The following is a 16,012-nucleotide window of genomic DNA, read 5'->3' as shown; positions in this document are numbered from 1 at the left end:
TTGCCTGAGGGGAAAACTTACCCCTGGATGCGTTAATTACGCATCACTTAGCTGTTGCCAATGTGTTCACAACGGAGGATCCTCTTTTGGGTTTTTTACAACGACTGTCTTCATTCTTTGGTCAATCTAGTATGGAAAGTAGACAACAATGGCTTACCAGGCTGAAAAATGAACTTAGCAACAGTCCCCTGGTATCAAATGTGGCTTTTGGCTTTATCCTCATGGGACTAGAGAAGCTGGTGGAGCTGGAGTTTGAGTGTCCTTGCAATCCTAAATGGAACGGAGTGTTTTCATCAGCATTCTTCATCATTCCTGCCGTCATGGCCTTCACTTTGATGCTGATCATTCAAGGATGCAGATGTGATACGTGGTGCAGGAAAACTGTTTCCCTCTCCAGTTTTGTTCCCGCTATCGTGTGGCTGATTTTGTTGTTCCTCGATGGCCAATACTTTGCTTGTGCTATGACAGACTGGGAGGGTAGATTTGTACTAGTTGACAAGGCAGCTCCACAGAAATGGTGTGAGCCAATTAGAGAGGGAGATGTCACCACACAAGAACTAATGCTCCGCTCACAGCAGCTGTTTGTGTTTTCTCAGGTGAGTTGATTACTTTTTTTTTTTAAACAAATGATTGTGCAGGATGAACACAATAAAAGCACTCATCTCTCAGAGTATGCACTCTATAGAACATATCCATGTGAAACTTTTTATAGGTGTTATTAGGCATTATTGACCAACATGATGCTTTTTATGGTGATATTTACTAAACAAAGTGGTGCTCCTCTGTACCCCAGGTTATAGGCATAGTCCTCCTCATTTTCATCTGTGTGGGTCTCGTAGTGTATGTAATCAGAGAAAGCTGCCAACAAGACGTGGAGATGCAGGATGCAAATGTAGCTGAGCTCACTGTGCTCAGGATGAGCTCTCTAAGGACCCGGACATCCTGAGGAGACACACACCGCCCACAACACCTGCCCTGCTGGCACGGATACTTGTAAATACCCTGTGAACAGTCTTTTACTATGAGTTTTTTGTAACTGCTGTGCCATTTGAGTATTTCCCCCATAGAAGCTGGATATATAGTGCCTCATGAATGGCAACTGATGCTGCCATATGAAGCCTCCATAAATGTGGACTTTATTGAAACCAGCTGTTATTCTTGTTTTATTATAGGTGATGATACATAAATATATAGTCAGTATTGTGCCTGTGTTCATCTGATACATCGGTGCACTTTTTTTAACCTAAAGTTGTGGTGCGCTTTGAAAAACATGGTTCTTTTTTCCATAACCAGAACTTAGATGATCAGACCATACTCATATCTGTCTGCAAAAGTAATGGATTAGTACACGTGAGGATCACCGATTCATGTCCTATCAGACTTAAAGACTTATCAGACGTTAAGCACCATGACTGTGAATTAAATATTTCCTCCTTTTTCCAGTTTTTGTCCTTAGTTAATGACCTAAATTTGCCTAATTGCCTAATTTTACTGCACAGATATGTGCTTTCTAATTTATTTCTTTTTTAGCATGATCAAGATTCAAATTTTCTGGACCCAGTTTTTGCCCTTTAAAGTGATGTTTCAGTTTGTCATGCAATCAAGTTTTAAAATTTTGAAAATATGATACATCTTTTTTTCTTTTTTTTTTAAACTTGGAAGTTTCTTGTTTTGTTTTTGTTTTGTTTTTTGTCTTGACACAAGTGGACTCCACCAGGCAGCTAATATTGATCTGACTAATATTAGTTGACTTGTACTCTTGTTTTTATGTGTGTTTGCCAAAAGAAGAATGCGAATATTTCACTTCAAAAAGGTGAAACTTCACTTCTTGTTTCCCTCCTGTAGCAAAAGATGTTAGCCCCCCCGTTATGTTTAATTTTCAGTAACAGTAATAATTCAGACTGAAGTGGAATCTTAATGTTTTTACCTGTTTGCCAGTTAGAGATGGTCATTGGTGAATATTCTGTAACAGTACATGCGGTACGTTTTTTAATCTTTTTGTAATAAAAGAATTTATTTATTTAAGTTAAACACTCTGTATGATCATTTCTCAAAAACATATCCATAGGCCTTATAAATCTCCAGACTTGAGAATTTGAGTTGTCTTCGAGTGTGATCAGCTCTTGAAGACAAAACCCTAACATCTCTCAGGCGTGCATTGTGCAATTTATATAGTGCTGGGCAAATATAATAAGTTGAATTAAAAAAGATTCTGCTATAAAATTAACAAAGCATGTTTAGGGCTTTAGTAAAGTTAAATAACTGGAAAATTGTTATCCTAAAGAGATCATTCTTCAGTTCCTTTATTGGGATCCCTCTGCAGCCTGAAGAGCCCTTCCTGGTCTTGCAAAGCTGATGTTAACAGCAGTACTTTAGCTCTGAATTGTATTTTCTTGCTGTTTACAATATTGCCCAAGTGGCAGTTAAACCTATTAAGTGTTGAAATTGCAACAGGCCCTACATGTTCATCCTGAGGGATGGCTTATTCAAACTTCTTATTTAGCCCTAAGGATGTTGTTGTCTTTATCTACTCCACTCCCCTCAGTTTTTGACACAGCAGGATATCATATTCATTGGCCGGCTAGTGTATTCCCACACTGAGAATCTCAAACTACTTTATTGCTTGTCTCATTTTTCTTGAAATTAATGGTAAATGTGTCTCACACAGTAGCATCTAAGAATTTCAGTGATACAATAGCAAAACCTGTAGCTATCTTACCTTTTTGTTATGGAAATCTCACCTACAAGGGTAGCACAGTGGTGCGGTGGTTAGCACTGAAAGAACTTTTCTGGTTCTGGGCCTTTCTGTGCATAGTTTGCGTGTTCTCCTCTGAGCCTGTGTGGGTTCCCTCTAGGTGCTCGAGCTTCCTCCCATGATTCAAAGACATGCTTGTTAGGTTAAATGGTGATTAAACTGGCCATAGGTGTGAAAGTGTAAGGTTGTTTGTTTCTCAGTGTTTACCCTGTGATGGGCTGGTGACCTGTCCAGGGCGTACCCGGCCTCTGCCCTATGTAAGCTAGGAAGGGCTCTGGAACCCCTCCAACTGTAAGTTTGAAAGTGGATGCATAGATATTTCCTTCAGTTGTAGCTATAGTGTTCATAGCACTCCAGACGACAGCTGGAAAAAAATGCAAATACTATATTAATGAAAAGTTTTCAAAACCACCTGAATACAGTGACGCCACATGGATTCTATAAAATCTCAAAGTCAGATGATTAGCTGGAAATGGGAATAGAGTCTCCACCACACAGAAATACTATGCCAGCTTGAACAGAGTGTGAAATAGAATACAAGTAAAAACACATTAATTATACAAAAAGCAAGGATTTAAGCCTATAACGCTGGTCTGTCATCAGAATCTTTGTGTGTGTGAAACTGGATATGATTAAATCTACACAAGCCTACACTTGACTTGGAAGAGATAAGGAGATGAATCTTCAATACTGTGTAATACTCAGGAAAGACTGCAGTCTTTTAAGCATGCAAAACATATTGGGCTCCAGTGTATGAGTACCTTTTAAAATGTATGAAAATACATTTTCAGAAAACATATTCAAAACATGTGTCTTATTTTTTCATTCCACAGTGACATTAACTATATAGTTTGCTTCACTGAAGGGTTCAAGTAAAATCCTGGTTTGATTTTACATACAGTATATCAAGGGCCTATATGTCTTGAAAAGTACTTAAGTATACTGACAGATATAATTTAATGTAGTGTGAAATACACAGAAAGAGCACAATTAATCATTTATATTTGCTGTCTTCTATTTATTAGTTTCAGCAACTTGTCATTTATTATCCCCATCAAATCACACAACAATCCAACATTTCAAAGTTTACACTTTGTTCTCAGGCACACAGAGCATAGGCATTTTATTAAGGCAGCAAAGATGCCCAGAATAATCAGCACAACTTCAACTAAGAAAAACATCACATCTACAGAGTGGTAGGAATACCAGGGCAGTTTGTAGAACTCCATTCTCAAGTGAGCTCCACCTTTGTATCTCATGACAAACTCTATCCAGAAGAGGGCATTGTCCAGTGGTTTCACTTGCTGATCTCTGTGCAGCCTGCAGAATCTCTATATGTTCATCCTGCATGAGAGCTCAGGCAGGACTTTGTAAGACCCTGAAAGAAAATGTGCATCCAGTCCACCAGCAAAGTATTGTTACCCAGACTCCCTGGTCTATCACCTCTATACCTCCAAATTACTTTCTGGAGTAATTTGGCAAAGGCTGCAGTGATCCTTTCAGTTAAGTCAGGGTATAGTTCTCCAGTCAAAGTTCCCAGAGACATGAAGATCACCCCATGATCCCCAGAACTCTGCACAAAGTCCTCCAAATGTTGTGGAAAAGGTTTTGCTGGTTTGCACTGGAACTCTCCCATATAGATAACATTAGCTATGGTGTGGCATGGAAACCCAAACACAAAGTCCACTCTCAGTAGTCACAGGCCAGCTTGAAACATGGAAAAGAAGTCTGCATACTACTGCATACTGTGCAATCTGATATTCTGTGAAGCCAAAAATTTGGGCATTTAGGAGTCTCTCAAGAAAGCTCATTTTATCAGTTAGCTCAGTCCCTGTCATGGGATCGTAAGAGAGAAGAGACGGTGAAATTGAAAAATGACCTTCACCCTGACTAGTCCATCTGACATTAAAAACAAGAGGCAACTTGAGGTAGTGGGAAAGTATGGCACCTGTTGGTATAGCAGGATCTGTCAGGACAAGATCATATTGTGCCTCCTTTACTGTTTTCAGAACAAGCAATTTGCTTGAATTCTTGTGCGTTTCAGAGGCTTTTGTTGCTCATTCCATTTCCAGTTTAAAGCATTTCCAGGCAGACATCCCTCCCCTCTGGATTTCCAGCAAGTCCACAATAATGCTGTTACTGCTAACCTAGTGGCTCCCGTCCACTGGAAAAACGAGCACTTTCCCAGCATAAACCAAAGTTAGAAATTGACTTTATAGACTTGATTATAGATGTGATAAGGTTTCACTATTGTTAGCTTTCACTGCTAAAGCCCGCAGCCTTGATGGTGTGACCAATTAGTTTTGTGGTCCATAATGCTAGGATGGGGTTCTTCTGAAAAACCAATATATGTTATAAATAATCCTATCAGAACCACATACAGAAAAGTGCATGTGAATTTATTATTATTTATTTTTAAACAGAACATACTATAAACAGCAGTGATTCCCAAAGTGTAGGCGACAGCTCCCTGGTGGGCCATGAAAGTACTTCAGGTGGACAGCAGGAGGCCATATAAATAAACATAAAGCTTCTTTTGCCTGCTCCCTTATTCACAAGCATTTGCCACACTGGATGGCTCTGCATATTTGATTTGGCAGATTTTTGTGTGTAAACCAAGTAAAGGTTTGGGTGGACTGCAGGAGACATTTCTGAGAAACTGGAAACATTGAGAAAGCACTGATTTCTATCTATATTTAACTAATTACCCCCAAACTGATTGTGCTGCAACAATATATCGGCATATACAAAAATAACCTTTTCCTGGTTAGTCAGATTTCTCTTTTTTTTTCAAACACAATCGAAAGCAAAACCGTACCAACATAACAAAAAACAGCACTATAAGTAGTGCATTTGTTAGTAAAAACAATATGACATCTAGAGAGTGGTAAGAATACCAGGGGAGTTTGTAGGACTCAGTTTTTAGATGAGCTGCACCTTTATGTCTCATGACAAACTCGATCCAAAAGACAGCAAGATCCAGTGGCTTCACCAGCTGATCTCTGTGTAGCCTGGAGAGTCCCTGCATGTTCGTTGTGTAGGATGGTTCATTCAGGACTTCCTGTATTGCGTTCTTAAATATTTTCCTATCCAAATCTGAAACATCCAAAACCTTCGCAACACCTTTTGCTCTCATTCGGGATAGATTGTCAGCTTGATCAAACACAATGGGAATCCCTACAATTGGAACCCCATGATATATAGCCTCATAAATCCCATTAGTTCCACCATGACTTACAAATAATTTAATACTTGGATGCCCTAAGAGGTCATTCTGTGGCATCCAGTCGATTAGCAATGTATTGTTGCCCAGAATAGCTGGTTTGTCACCTTTATACCTCCATATAACTTTCTGCGGTAACTCAGAAAAAGCCGCAGCAATCTCATCAGCCAAGTCACGGGGAAGCTCTCCAATCAAAGTTCCCAGTGACATGATGATGACTCCGTGTTCTCCAGAGCTCTGCACAAACTCTTCTAAGTGTTGTGGAAGAGGTTTTGCAGGTTTACATTGGAAACCTCCCATATAGATTACGTTAGGCATTGTGGGACGTGGAAACTCAAACACAAAGTCCACTCTCATTAGCCACAAGTCTGCAGCTTGAAAAAGGGAGAAATAGTCCACATCAGAGCCAAAGTAGCGACTTGACAATGCAGAATAATGCGGCCCAACTATCTGCTTGTACAGATGCATTCTCATGGTGTAAAATAATATGTTTTGGAGCCTCTCAAAAAAAGTCATTCGATCCGTTAACTCTGAAGGTGGAAGTGGGACGTAGGAAAGCGGAGAGGGTGCAATAGCAAAATGGGCTTCACCATGAACTGTCCATCGAGCATTGAACACCACCGGCAAGCCAAGGTAGTGCGCCAGCATTACTCCTCCACCATTAGCAGGATCTGTCAAAACCGCATCATACTTGGCATCATTTAAGGACTTCATTAAATCTTTATTTTCAAAGATGAACACGACCACTTCACAGATTTTTTTGTGCAGCTCATAGAAATTGTCCTTTAACTCCATGTCTAAAGCAAAGCGAGACCATGCAGACCCCTTGCTTCGCTTGATTTTAATAACTTCGGAGACAAAGGCACGAAAAAATTCTTCATTTCCACCCCCATCGACATCCACTGTGATTGTACTGTAATGTGGAGATGTTTCCCTGATGTACCAGCTGTCTGCATTCCGAATCACTGTCACATTGTGTCCCTGTAAATGGAGCTCTTCAACAAGTACCCTCATGTTCACCCAGTGGCTGCCATCATGTGGAAATACCAGAACCTTTCCGCCATGGGCCACAGGAATAAAAACAGCCAAAAAAGAGAGGATGGAAGCCAGTGACAAAAACATCTTCAAATCTTCTTAAATGGTGTATTCTGAAATAGAAATAGAGGCAAAAAAAAACAAAACAAAACACAAAAAGCAGAGATGTTATTACAATGTCACAGCAAATGTGTGCACAATGGTCACTCATATATCAGGATAAGAGAGAGCTGCAGTGATGTTCCATTCAGTTGTCTCATTATTTGCATGGGAAAATTCCTTCTGACAGCCCTCACGTGTATCTAGCACATGGAGCCCCTCTCAGGAAAATAGAGTGCTGTGCTGTGCCAAGAGCTCTGCCTGTATTCTGTGTCAGATCCCTGTCTCCCTGAGCAGAAATTGTTTTATAACCATGACTATGTTCACCTTAAGAAAATAAATAATCCCTGCACATTTAGCAAATCATATGCATCTATTTTCTTATGTATTCTCAAATGTTTGGCTTTATAAACACTCAACTCCCTGTCACAGCATTACCTGAGAGTGGAGTAGGAATAAAAAGGTTTGTTTTCAACACTTAACAGTTTCTTTTGCGTCCAACCAAAAGCAAAAGATATAAATGTTATGCTTATATTGGAAACGTCCTTGGCATGTCAACAGAACCCTCTTGTCAAATCACTGTAACCAAGACAAAACAAACAAAAGGCACTAAATGCAAGTCACTGAGACTGACACTTCTTGGTTTCATTTGTTCCGCCTCAAGACTTTCCTGTCTAACCAGGGAACTGTAACCACAATAGTGCAATGAACTGAATGATCCAGGAAAGAGTTATATATTTTAATCTCTCACACAATAAGTGCACAGTGTCTGCATTAGAGGCAGATGCCTTAAAGCAGTGGTTCTCAAATCCAGGCCTCGTGGCCCAGTGTCCTGCAGGTTTTAGATGTGTCTCTGATCCAACACACCTGAATCAAATGACTGAATTACCTCCTCAGTATGCAGTCAAGTTCTCCAGAGTCCTGCTAATGACTTCTATATTTGACTCAGGTGTGTTGAAGCAGAGACACATCTAAAACCTGCAGGACACCAGACCTCGAGGCCTGGATTTGAGAACCACTGCCTTAAAGGGACAAAAGCACAACTTAAAAACAGGTTCCTCTTACAAGCTTGTTTCTAAAACAGCACTGAATTTGTGCCACAGATATTATAATTTAGACGGCACACTAAGCAAGCAAGCAAATGAAAACTGAGAACTGCTCACACTTATTTCTTAGCAATGACAGCGGTGTGAAAACATACATACAGACACAGCAGCAGGGAGTGTTGCATATTGTACAGTATGAGTCATACTGCATGCTTTATATATCAAATGTACTCATCATTACTACAAAAAAGAACACACATAATAACATAAATAACAAACTTACAGTTAAATGCTCTCACTTGTGTTGAATGTGTCTTTAACACTGTCAAGGCACAGCTGGAATGGGTTAAGTTTAAACCAGTGGGGGTGGAAGAAAAGAGAAAAAAAACACTTCCTGGTTTTTTTTCTCTCTCTCTCTCTCTTTGGCCTCACCCCTGCAGTTGTGTAAACCCGTTTACAGTTAAACTCAAGTCTCTTTAAAGGGACATTTATTCATTAACATCCAAAGTATGCAATCCAACTAAAATGACATTATATTATAACTAAGCTGATCTGAAACTATGCGTCATTCAAAAATCTGCAAAAATATTAAGAGTGGAAAGAGCAACACTGACAAACACTCAGGTATAAAATGACTATTTTGGCTCTACAGTAGAAGGTGGGCACTGATCCAGGAATTTTAAATTATGGTGGCAACACAGGCCTGTGCAGAATCTCCACCCCTTGTGAAGCACGTCTACTGTACTCAATAAGTCATGCTTATAGAAAGACAAAAAGGCACTGTCAGGCTTTTATAATAATGGTAATAATGGTTATAATAATAATGGTTAATGGTTAATGGTTAACATTCATTTAATGAACAATGAGATCATTCATAGCAATGACATCAACTCTGCCCTTTTGTTGCTTTGAATTTCAATTTTACAAACTTTCCTGTGTGATAACAGCTCACCATAATTTTATATAAGCACTCTTCTTTCTAGGACTTCTTCTTGGTCAGCATACATCAGTTGAGGCATTACCACCATCAGCTGTAGAAAAAAAAATGACCCTCAAAAATGTTTGTCTAACAAAACTTGATAAAATTCATTTCTGTAGTTCTTCTTATATGATTAAATAATTATTTGAGATCTGATTTGAATCAAAATCGCTCATGATCTATATCTTCATCCCGCCCACAGTAATCACATTTTTCAGTTGTTCACCTTTTATCACTAATACACTGTTTAATCCAACGCAACCAAATCTGCGTCTCCCTTTTTTCTTCAGTTTTATTATTGTTATCCCACTATTTGATTTCATCATACTGACGCTGATAGATCAATGCTTTTGGTGTCTACCCTCCTCGCCAGTGTTGGGGTCGCTACTACAAAAAAGTACATTATTACGTATTACTCCTTATGTTTCTTAAAAGTAATGCAGTACATTACATGATTACTCGCTGGAGAAAGTAGTTCGTTACACATCTCGTTACATTGCTTTGCCCCATAACGTGACCTGAGGCTACAGTGCCGGTCACACACGATCTTTGTGTTTACTGAACACAAAACCGGCGACACAAAACTGAAAACCAGCCTCAGCAACATGTACAGGTAGGAATGACTGCTTCTCGGGGTCTTGGCTGCTGGGATGGGGTCTCAGCATACTCAGTTTTAACATCACTCTCTGGGTCCTTCGCTAGTTCCGTGTCAGCACGCTGTCAGCGCACATGCCTGCAAACAGCCGATGTTGTAGCAGTCTAACACCGTTGTTTTCTGTCCAGTTGTTGCACTTTACCATCACGCTCTTGTCCTTTTAGTGCAATAAAAATACAATGTTCAAATCTCCACTCACCAAAAGCTGTAGACCGCTCCACAATTGCCTCCTCCCCGCACACACGAACCAAAAACAGCTGACTCAGGAAGAAGAAGAAGACGCGTCTGACGTTTCCCCCACTTTCTGTCCGCCCAGCGTGTCTGAAGAAGCTTTGGAACGCAAGTAACGACATAAATGTAACTGTAATGAGATTACTGAATTTGGTACAATAATGCATTACATTACTGAAAAATGGAATGTGATTACAGTAACACGTTACTTTGGAACGTGTTGCAACCAACATTTTACTTTTAAAAAAGTTACATTTGCAAGTTGCATCCTTCAACTGTTGAAAAGCACTGCGATGTTGCCTTTACTTAAGGTAAACAGTTTTTTTTAAACAACCATTTAGTTTTCTTTAGATTCCCTCATAACTTTAACCCTTTATAGGGCACTCATTGAAATTCAACATTTAACAAATAACAAGACTTCATTACTTTTGTGACATTTTTCAAAATTTCATTTTCATGTATAAAATGAAGTTACCATATTTGGTTCCTTGCCCAGAAATGATAAAAAAAAAAAATTCCAAGAAGTGTATATATAAAAAATACAAGAAAAACACACATATAGTAAGAGGAATGTGTATTTTAGAACATTACAACATGCACATTATAACTTTAAACAACATTAGGCCAGTTCTTCATGGCCACATTCTTTTTAACCTCACTGAAGCCTGGGATGGTCATCATAAAGTGTGTGGAAATTACCAGGAAACTCTCTTACCCTATAAAGGGTTAAGTGGGACACAGCTTCTGTGTAATACAGGATGTTAACACCACCCTGCTATTTTTTGACATTAATAATCAACTTAACTAACAGCATTTACAAATTGAATAGAACTCTTTCGGTAATTCAAATAGGATCATTACTCAAATTTGTCTGGCATGAAATTATTAAAGTAAATTCACTATAACAAAAATTAACAAGATTATAATTAATCAATAAAAAGCACATAGAAGTGAGCTCCGTTACGGATTTGATTCCGTAAGTCAACCTCCGTAACAGGTAATGCAGCTGAGTGAGAAAAAAAAGAATAATTTTTTAAAAACCTTGTGATCAATTTAGTCATTTCAAGTGTTTTATTTGTTGTGCTGTTTATCATCAGCATTACAGAATCAATTAAAATTACTGAACTATCTTAAGAACATAAAATGTTGTAATTAAAAAATGTAAATTGCATACAGTAAAACGATTTTGTTGTCAAAATGCTGCTTTAAAAAAAATCTACCATTCCTCATTATTCACGTTTCACTTTATATTTGCACACTGCAGTGTATAAACATTTAATACAGAAGTAAATGGTTAAAAGCACCAGCAGCACAGCTGCAGCCAGGAACAAAACCACATCTACAGAGTAGTAGGAATACCAGGGCATTCTGTAGGATGTTGCTTTCAGGTGAGCTGCTCCTTTGTGTCTCATGACAAACTCTATCCAGAAGAGGGCGTTATCCAGTGGTGTTATTGGCTTGTCTCTGTGCAGCTTTGAAAGCCTCTGCATGTTCTTCCTGTAGGAGGGCTCATTCACAACTTCTTGTATGGCCTTCAGGAAGTTGTTGTCTTTGTCCACTGTAGTTAATGTAAGTATCTTAGCTCCTCCTCTGTCTTTCAGACGAAGCAGGTTGTCATACTGGTCAAAAAAAAAGGGTATACCCACAACTGGAACTCCATGATACAAGGCTTCTTGGACTCCATTTGTTCCTCCATGTGCCACAAAGAGTTTTATTTTAGGATGCCCTAAAAGGTCATTCTGTGGCATCCAGTCCACCAGTAAAGTGTTGTTACCCAGAGTGGCTGGTCTATCACCTTTATATTTCCAGATGACTTTCTGGGGCAACTTAGCAAAAGCTGCAGCGATCTCATTTGCCAGGTCAGCAGGAAGTTCAGTCACAAATGTCCCCAGAGACATGAGGATGAAGCCGTGCTCTCCAGAACTCTGCACAAAGTCCTCCAAGTGCTGAGGCAGAGGTTTAGCAGGTTTGCACTGGAACCCTCCCATGTAAACAGCATTAGGCATTGTAGGGCGCGGGTAATCAAACACAAAGTCCACTCTCATCAGCCAAATGTCTGCATCGATCATTAACTCATTAAAGTCCTGATCAGACCCAAGATATTTGTCAGTTATTTTCTGGTATACTAGTCTAACTACGAGGTCGTTTTGTATTTGGGTTATTACATGTAAAACCATGTTCTTCACTCTCTGAAAAAAGGTCATCTTGTCTGTATTGCCAGTTCCAGTAACAGGAATATAAGATGTGGGTGATGGGGCTATGGAAAAGTGAGCCTCTGTAGACAATACCCAGCGAACATTATAAACCAAAGGAAGGTTTAAATATTTGGCCAAAATCACTCCAACACCCCAGCAGGGGTCAGCAAGTAACAGGTCAAACTTGCTGTCATTCAATTTTCTCATCAGCTCGCTGTCATCTAGTATTGCTGTTACAAAATCACATACAGCTTTGTGAACCTCAGCAATTGTGCCAAACATCCCTACACTCATGTAGAGAAAACTTGTTAAAGGGAGAGACCCTCGCTGAAATTCTATGCCCTTTGCTACAAGCGTTGTGATGAACTTCTGATCCAAAGTGCTCTCCACTGGAACTGTGATGATGTTATAAGACGAATCACCTTTTACAGGTATGTACCAGCTTTTGCTGGAACGCAGAAGAGTGATATTATGTCCTTTGGAGTGCAAAGCCTTCAGTAGAACGTCCATGTTTATCCAGTGGCTTCCTTCAGATGGAACAACCAAGATGTTGCCTCCTTCACAGGCTTTGGGAATAAGGATGAGCAGCAGCAAAGGGCAGCAACAGAGCACCTTCATCTGAAATGAAAAATCAAGTTTCTGACGTGAATTTAATTTTTTGTTTTTGTTAATGACAGTCATGATACACTATTATAGAGTTAAATCGGGCTTTTAAAAACTTAAACCTAATGTTGTTTAAACTTCATTTCGTGCCATCGATAAAGAGTGCTGCACTTAATTTCGAGATTGCGTGACTTCCTAATTTTTCATCATTGTAATTTTTCTACATTGAAAGTCAGTGTTCTTGACTCAATGTGCACCAACTCTTTAAAACTGCACGAATAGCAGCGCATTAATTACTGAGAATGATCAGTCCTCAAACACACTGACAATTCGGCTCCTTGTTATTTATCATCATTTTAATAAAAGCGGCCTACTATAGCAAGGTTCAAACTGATTCAAAAACTAGCCCCATTCTGAGCACCGTTTTCCGCTAATCGAGTAACAAAGTAAACTCGTAAATCCCAGTAACACGAAAGAGTCGATATGACGACAGTCACACATTAACCAGGTTTTTCCAGCTTACTGTGATCAGTGTTGCTTCTTTATTCAGGAAAGCTCACGATGTCAAGAGAGCTGCTTTCCACAGCGCCAAACCGAGGAGTGTGTAATTATGTAATCTGGAGGGGAGGAGCTGAACCACGACCGAGTAAAACCCAGTAGCTCTGCGGGTTCCTCGAAGATGAGAAGCGCATCAATCTGTGCGCAAAGAGCTGCGGTGTCAGGTTATTCATTGACTTAAACAGCACAATGAAATTTACTCTCAATTCTTTATGGAGACACAATGAGTTCATGCTGAACAATAAAACCCCCTTATATTATCATGTAGGGCGTTTCTTAACCCTTGCTTGGTTTTCCTGTTTTTTGGGTCTGGTGGATCCACTGCATTTCTGGGTTTTATATCAGTTCACTCATAAAAAAAAATGTGTAAAAATACTTTATCGCAGTTCAAAGCATGTTCAAAGGATGTGGACACCCATGCAGGACACAGGAGGGTGAACCACAAAACTCAGGTTTATTGGTAACTCACAAGAAACAAGGAAAGCTTTACAGGGGCAACTAATCTAACTGATTAAGATTCTCTGGGAAACAGAGCAAGACACACTACCCACGATGGATGAGAGAGGATGTGACAAACATTTGTCAAAAATTGAGGGCTCAAATACACACATGAGGAAATTATGGAGCGAGAGCTCAACTGGGGAAAACAAGACAGAGTTGAACAGAATCTAACAAAATGCACAGGTGATAAGAAACTAACCAAATAAAGCAGGAAGTAACTGAACAGGGAAACACAGACTAACTACGAAGCTGACACCGAAGAGAAGGCAAAGAAAAGTAAGCAGAGACAAAACCAAATAACCCTAATGAAAATAACCTGAGGACTGAATTAAAAAAAAAAAAAAAAACCTAGAAACTCTCATACATAATAAGCATTATTACATAAAACAGGAAATCACAAATAAGAACAACCTTCAAGGACAATGAATAAACTCAAAACACTGGGTCACAGACCCAGGATCATGACACAACTATTAGCCAGATTAGTTGTAAATAAAAGGCTTTAAATGATTAAAATAACAAAGACACATGCGTTTCACTTTAAATGTAACTTTTTATTGCAAAAATGTGACAACATATTTCTTGAAACACTGTCAATGAAACATTCTGCATCCATTTTCAGGACTTAACTGATTTCTGAGGTGACAGAGCATCTCTTTTTTTTTTAATGCTCTTCAAAATTTATTTAAACAGCAATTCACCTGAAATATTTTGAGTATGTGTTGGAGTGTTATTGGGGTAACAGAGTATAAAACATTCCTTTTAAACATGGTCAGTCTCTGCATCCTTAAACTGTTGAAATGCACTGGTTAGATTACCATGGAATTTGGTGATCACGTTCATGCTCAGTCAGTGAATCCTGACCCTGACTTAAGTTAGGATTTGTGGACTTGATGACCTTGTGACTGCTATCAGACTTAAATGGCAACTTTGATGACTGTAGTAATAGTACATTGTATATTCAAAAGGAATGAAACCTTATCAGTTTATTTATTTTAAATGTGACATTTTTAATGCACTGCTAATCACTGTCACCTCACAACAAGAGTTTTCTGAGTTCAGATCTGCTGGCTGGTTAAAGACTGTCTGTGTTGTTTTCATGTCCTTCCTGTTCCTCCACAGGTTCTCTCTGGGTATAGAGCAGGGATTCATTTTTTATTCTAAATTGGCTTGTAGGTGTGAGTGTGAGTGTGAATGATTCTCTGTCTCTCTCTGTTATCCCTGTGGCAGACTATCAATATGCCCAGGGTGTATCCCTCCTCTCGCCCAAAATCAAGTGCGGTAGACTCCCCAACCCCCAGCAGACTTATATTGGGTCATTTTATACATGTCAAAAAAGAAAGTGCAAACTAACTTAACTCTGGGAACATGTGAGAAACCTTTTGAGGAAAGTTTAGGTTGCAGTGTTCAAACTATGTTATTGCTAAGCATTTTTCAAAGGTTCTTACCAAACATTTTAGAAGTTTTTTAAAAAATTATCCTACCTTTTTTTGTTTCAAAAACAAAAAAATAAAATGAAAAATTCGCTGCTGAAAGCATTAGCTACTAGAAGAGTGAATGGTATGATATTATATCTCCATCATTTTTCATTATTGCATATTTTACTTGGTTACTTTCCACAATGATACTTATTCAGTTGAATGTTTGTCCCTTCAGATAAAAGGCATTTATTTTTAAATGCATGCATACTGCTGCATATTGGGTCTGACCAGTCTATCACAAATACTGACAATTAGGTTCAGTAAAGCAAGTTTAAATGTGACTTAAAAACCGCAGCAGTATTTTGAGCACTACTTTTCTGCTGTGTTAATTTGTAAATTTCAAGAACATTTAGTGCCTTCTATAGAAATGGTCACATATTAAACCAACACTTTTATACTTACTGTATTATGAGTAGTTTATTTATCCAGGAAGATCACAATATTAAGAGAACTGCCTTGCAAAGCACCAGTACACCAAACCTGATGAATGTGTAGTTCTAATCCAGAGGGGAGGAGCTGAACCATAGTGTAAGAGGCACTATATCCCAGTGGCTCAATGAACCTTTGGAAGGTGAAGGACACAACAGTATCAATCTGTGCACAAAGATCATTGATAATGAGGTTACACAACGACTGAATCAGTACAATGAA

At 38.9% G+C, this 16,012-nt stretch overlaps 1 protein-coding gene and 2 pseudogenes across 4 annotated transcripts; all 3 read right to left on the bottom strand.

Annotated features, from left to right (window-relative positions):
* Positions 1-4,074: 4,074 nt before the first annotated feature.
* On the bottom strand, positions 4,075-4,812 carry LOC115776594 (UDP-glucuronosyltransferase 2A3-like; annotated as a pseudogene).
* On the bottom strand, positions 4,812-8,525 carry LOC115776573 (UDP-glucuronosyltransferase 2A2 pseudogene; annotated as a pseudogene).
* On the bottom strand, positions 6,988-15,925 carry LOC115776551 (UDP-glucuronosyltransferase 2A2-like). Of its 4 annotated transcripts, none has more exons than XM_030724275.1 (5): positions 15,764-15,925; positions 11,383-12,836; positions 9,992-10,122; positions 9,111-9,189; positions 7,071-7,126 (listed from the first exon to the last, which is right to left on the bottom strand). In XM_030724275.1, exons 2-4 carry the CDS (start codon positions 12,834-12,836, stop codon positions 9,155-9,157), a joined length of 1,620 nt encoding a protein of 539 aa, XP_030580135.1. In that variant the 5' UTR covers positions 15,764-15,925; the 3' UTR covers positions 7,071-7,126; positions 9,111-9,154. The 4 variants fall into 4 exon arrangements, with proteins under 4 accessions (XP_030580142.1, XP_030580135.1, XP_030580128.1 ...); XM_030724268.1 differs by lacking the exon at positions 15,764-15,925 and adding an exon at positions 13,345-13,422; XM_030724282.1 differs by lacking the exons at positions 9,111-9,189; positions 15,764-15,925 and adding an exon at positions 13,345-13,422 and having other exon boundaries at positions 6,988-7,126.
* Between the last annotated feature and the right edge of the window lie 87 nt (positions 15,926-16,012).

Source organism: Archocentrus centrarchus, chromosome 3 (assembly GCF_007364275.1).
Source record: "Archocentrus centrarchus isolate MPI-CPG fArcCen1 chromosome 3, fArcCen1, whole genome shotgun sequence".
NCBI classification, from domain to species: Eukaryota; Metazoa; Chordata; class Actinopteri; order Cichliformes; family Cichlidae; genus Archocentrus; species Archocentrus centrarchus.
This window is presented reverse-complemented; position numbering and strand designations above follow the sequence as displayed.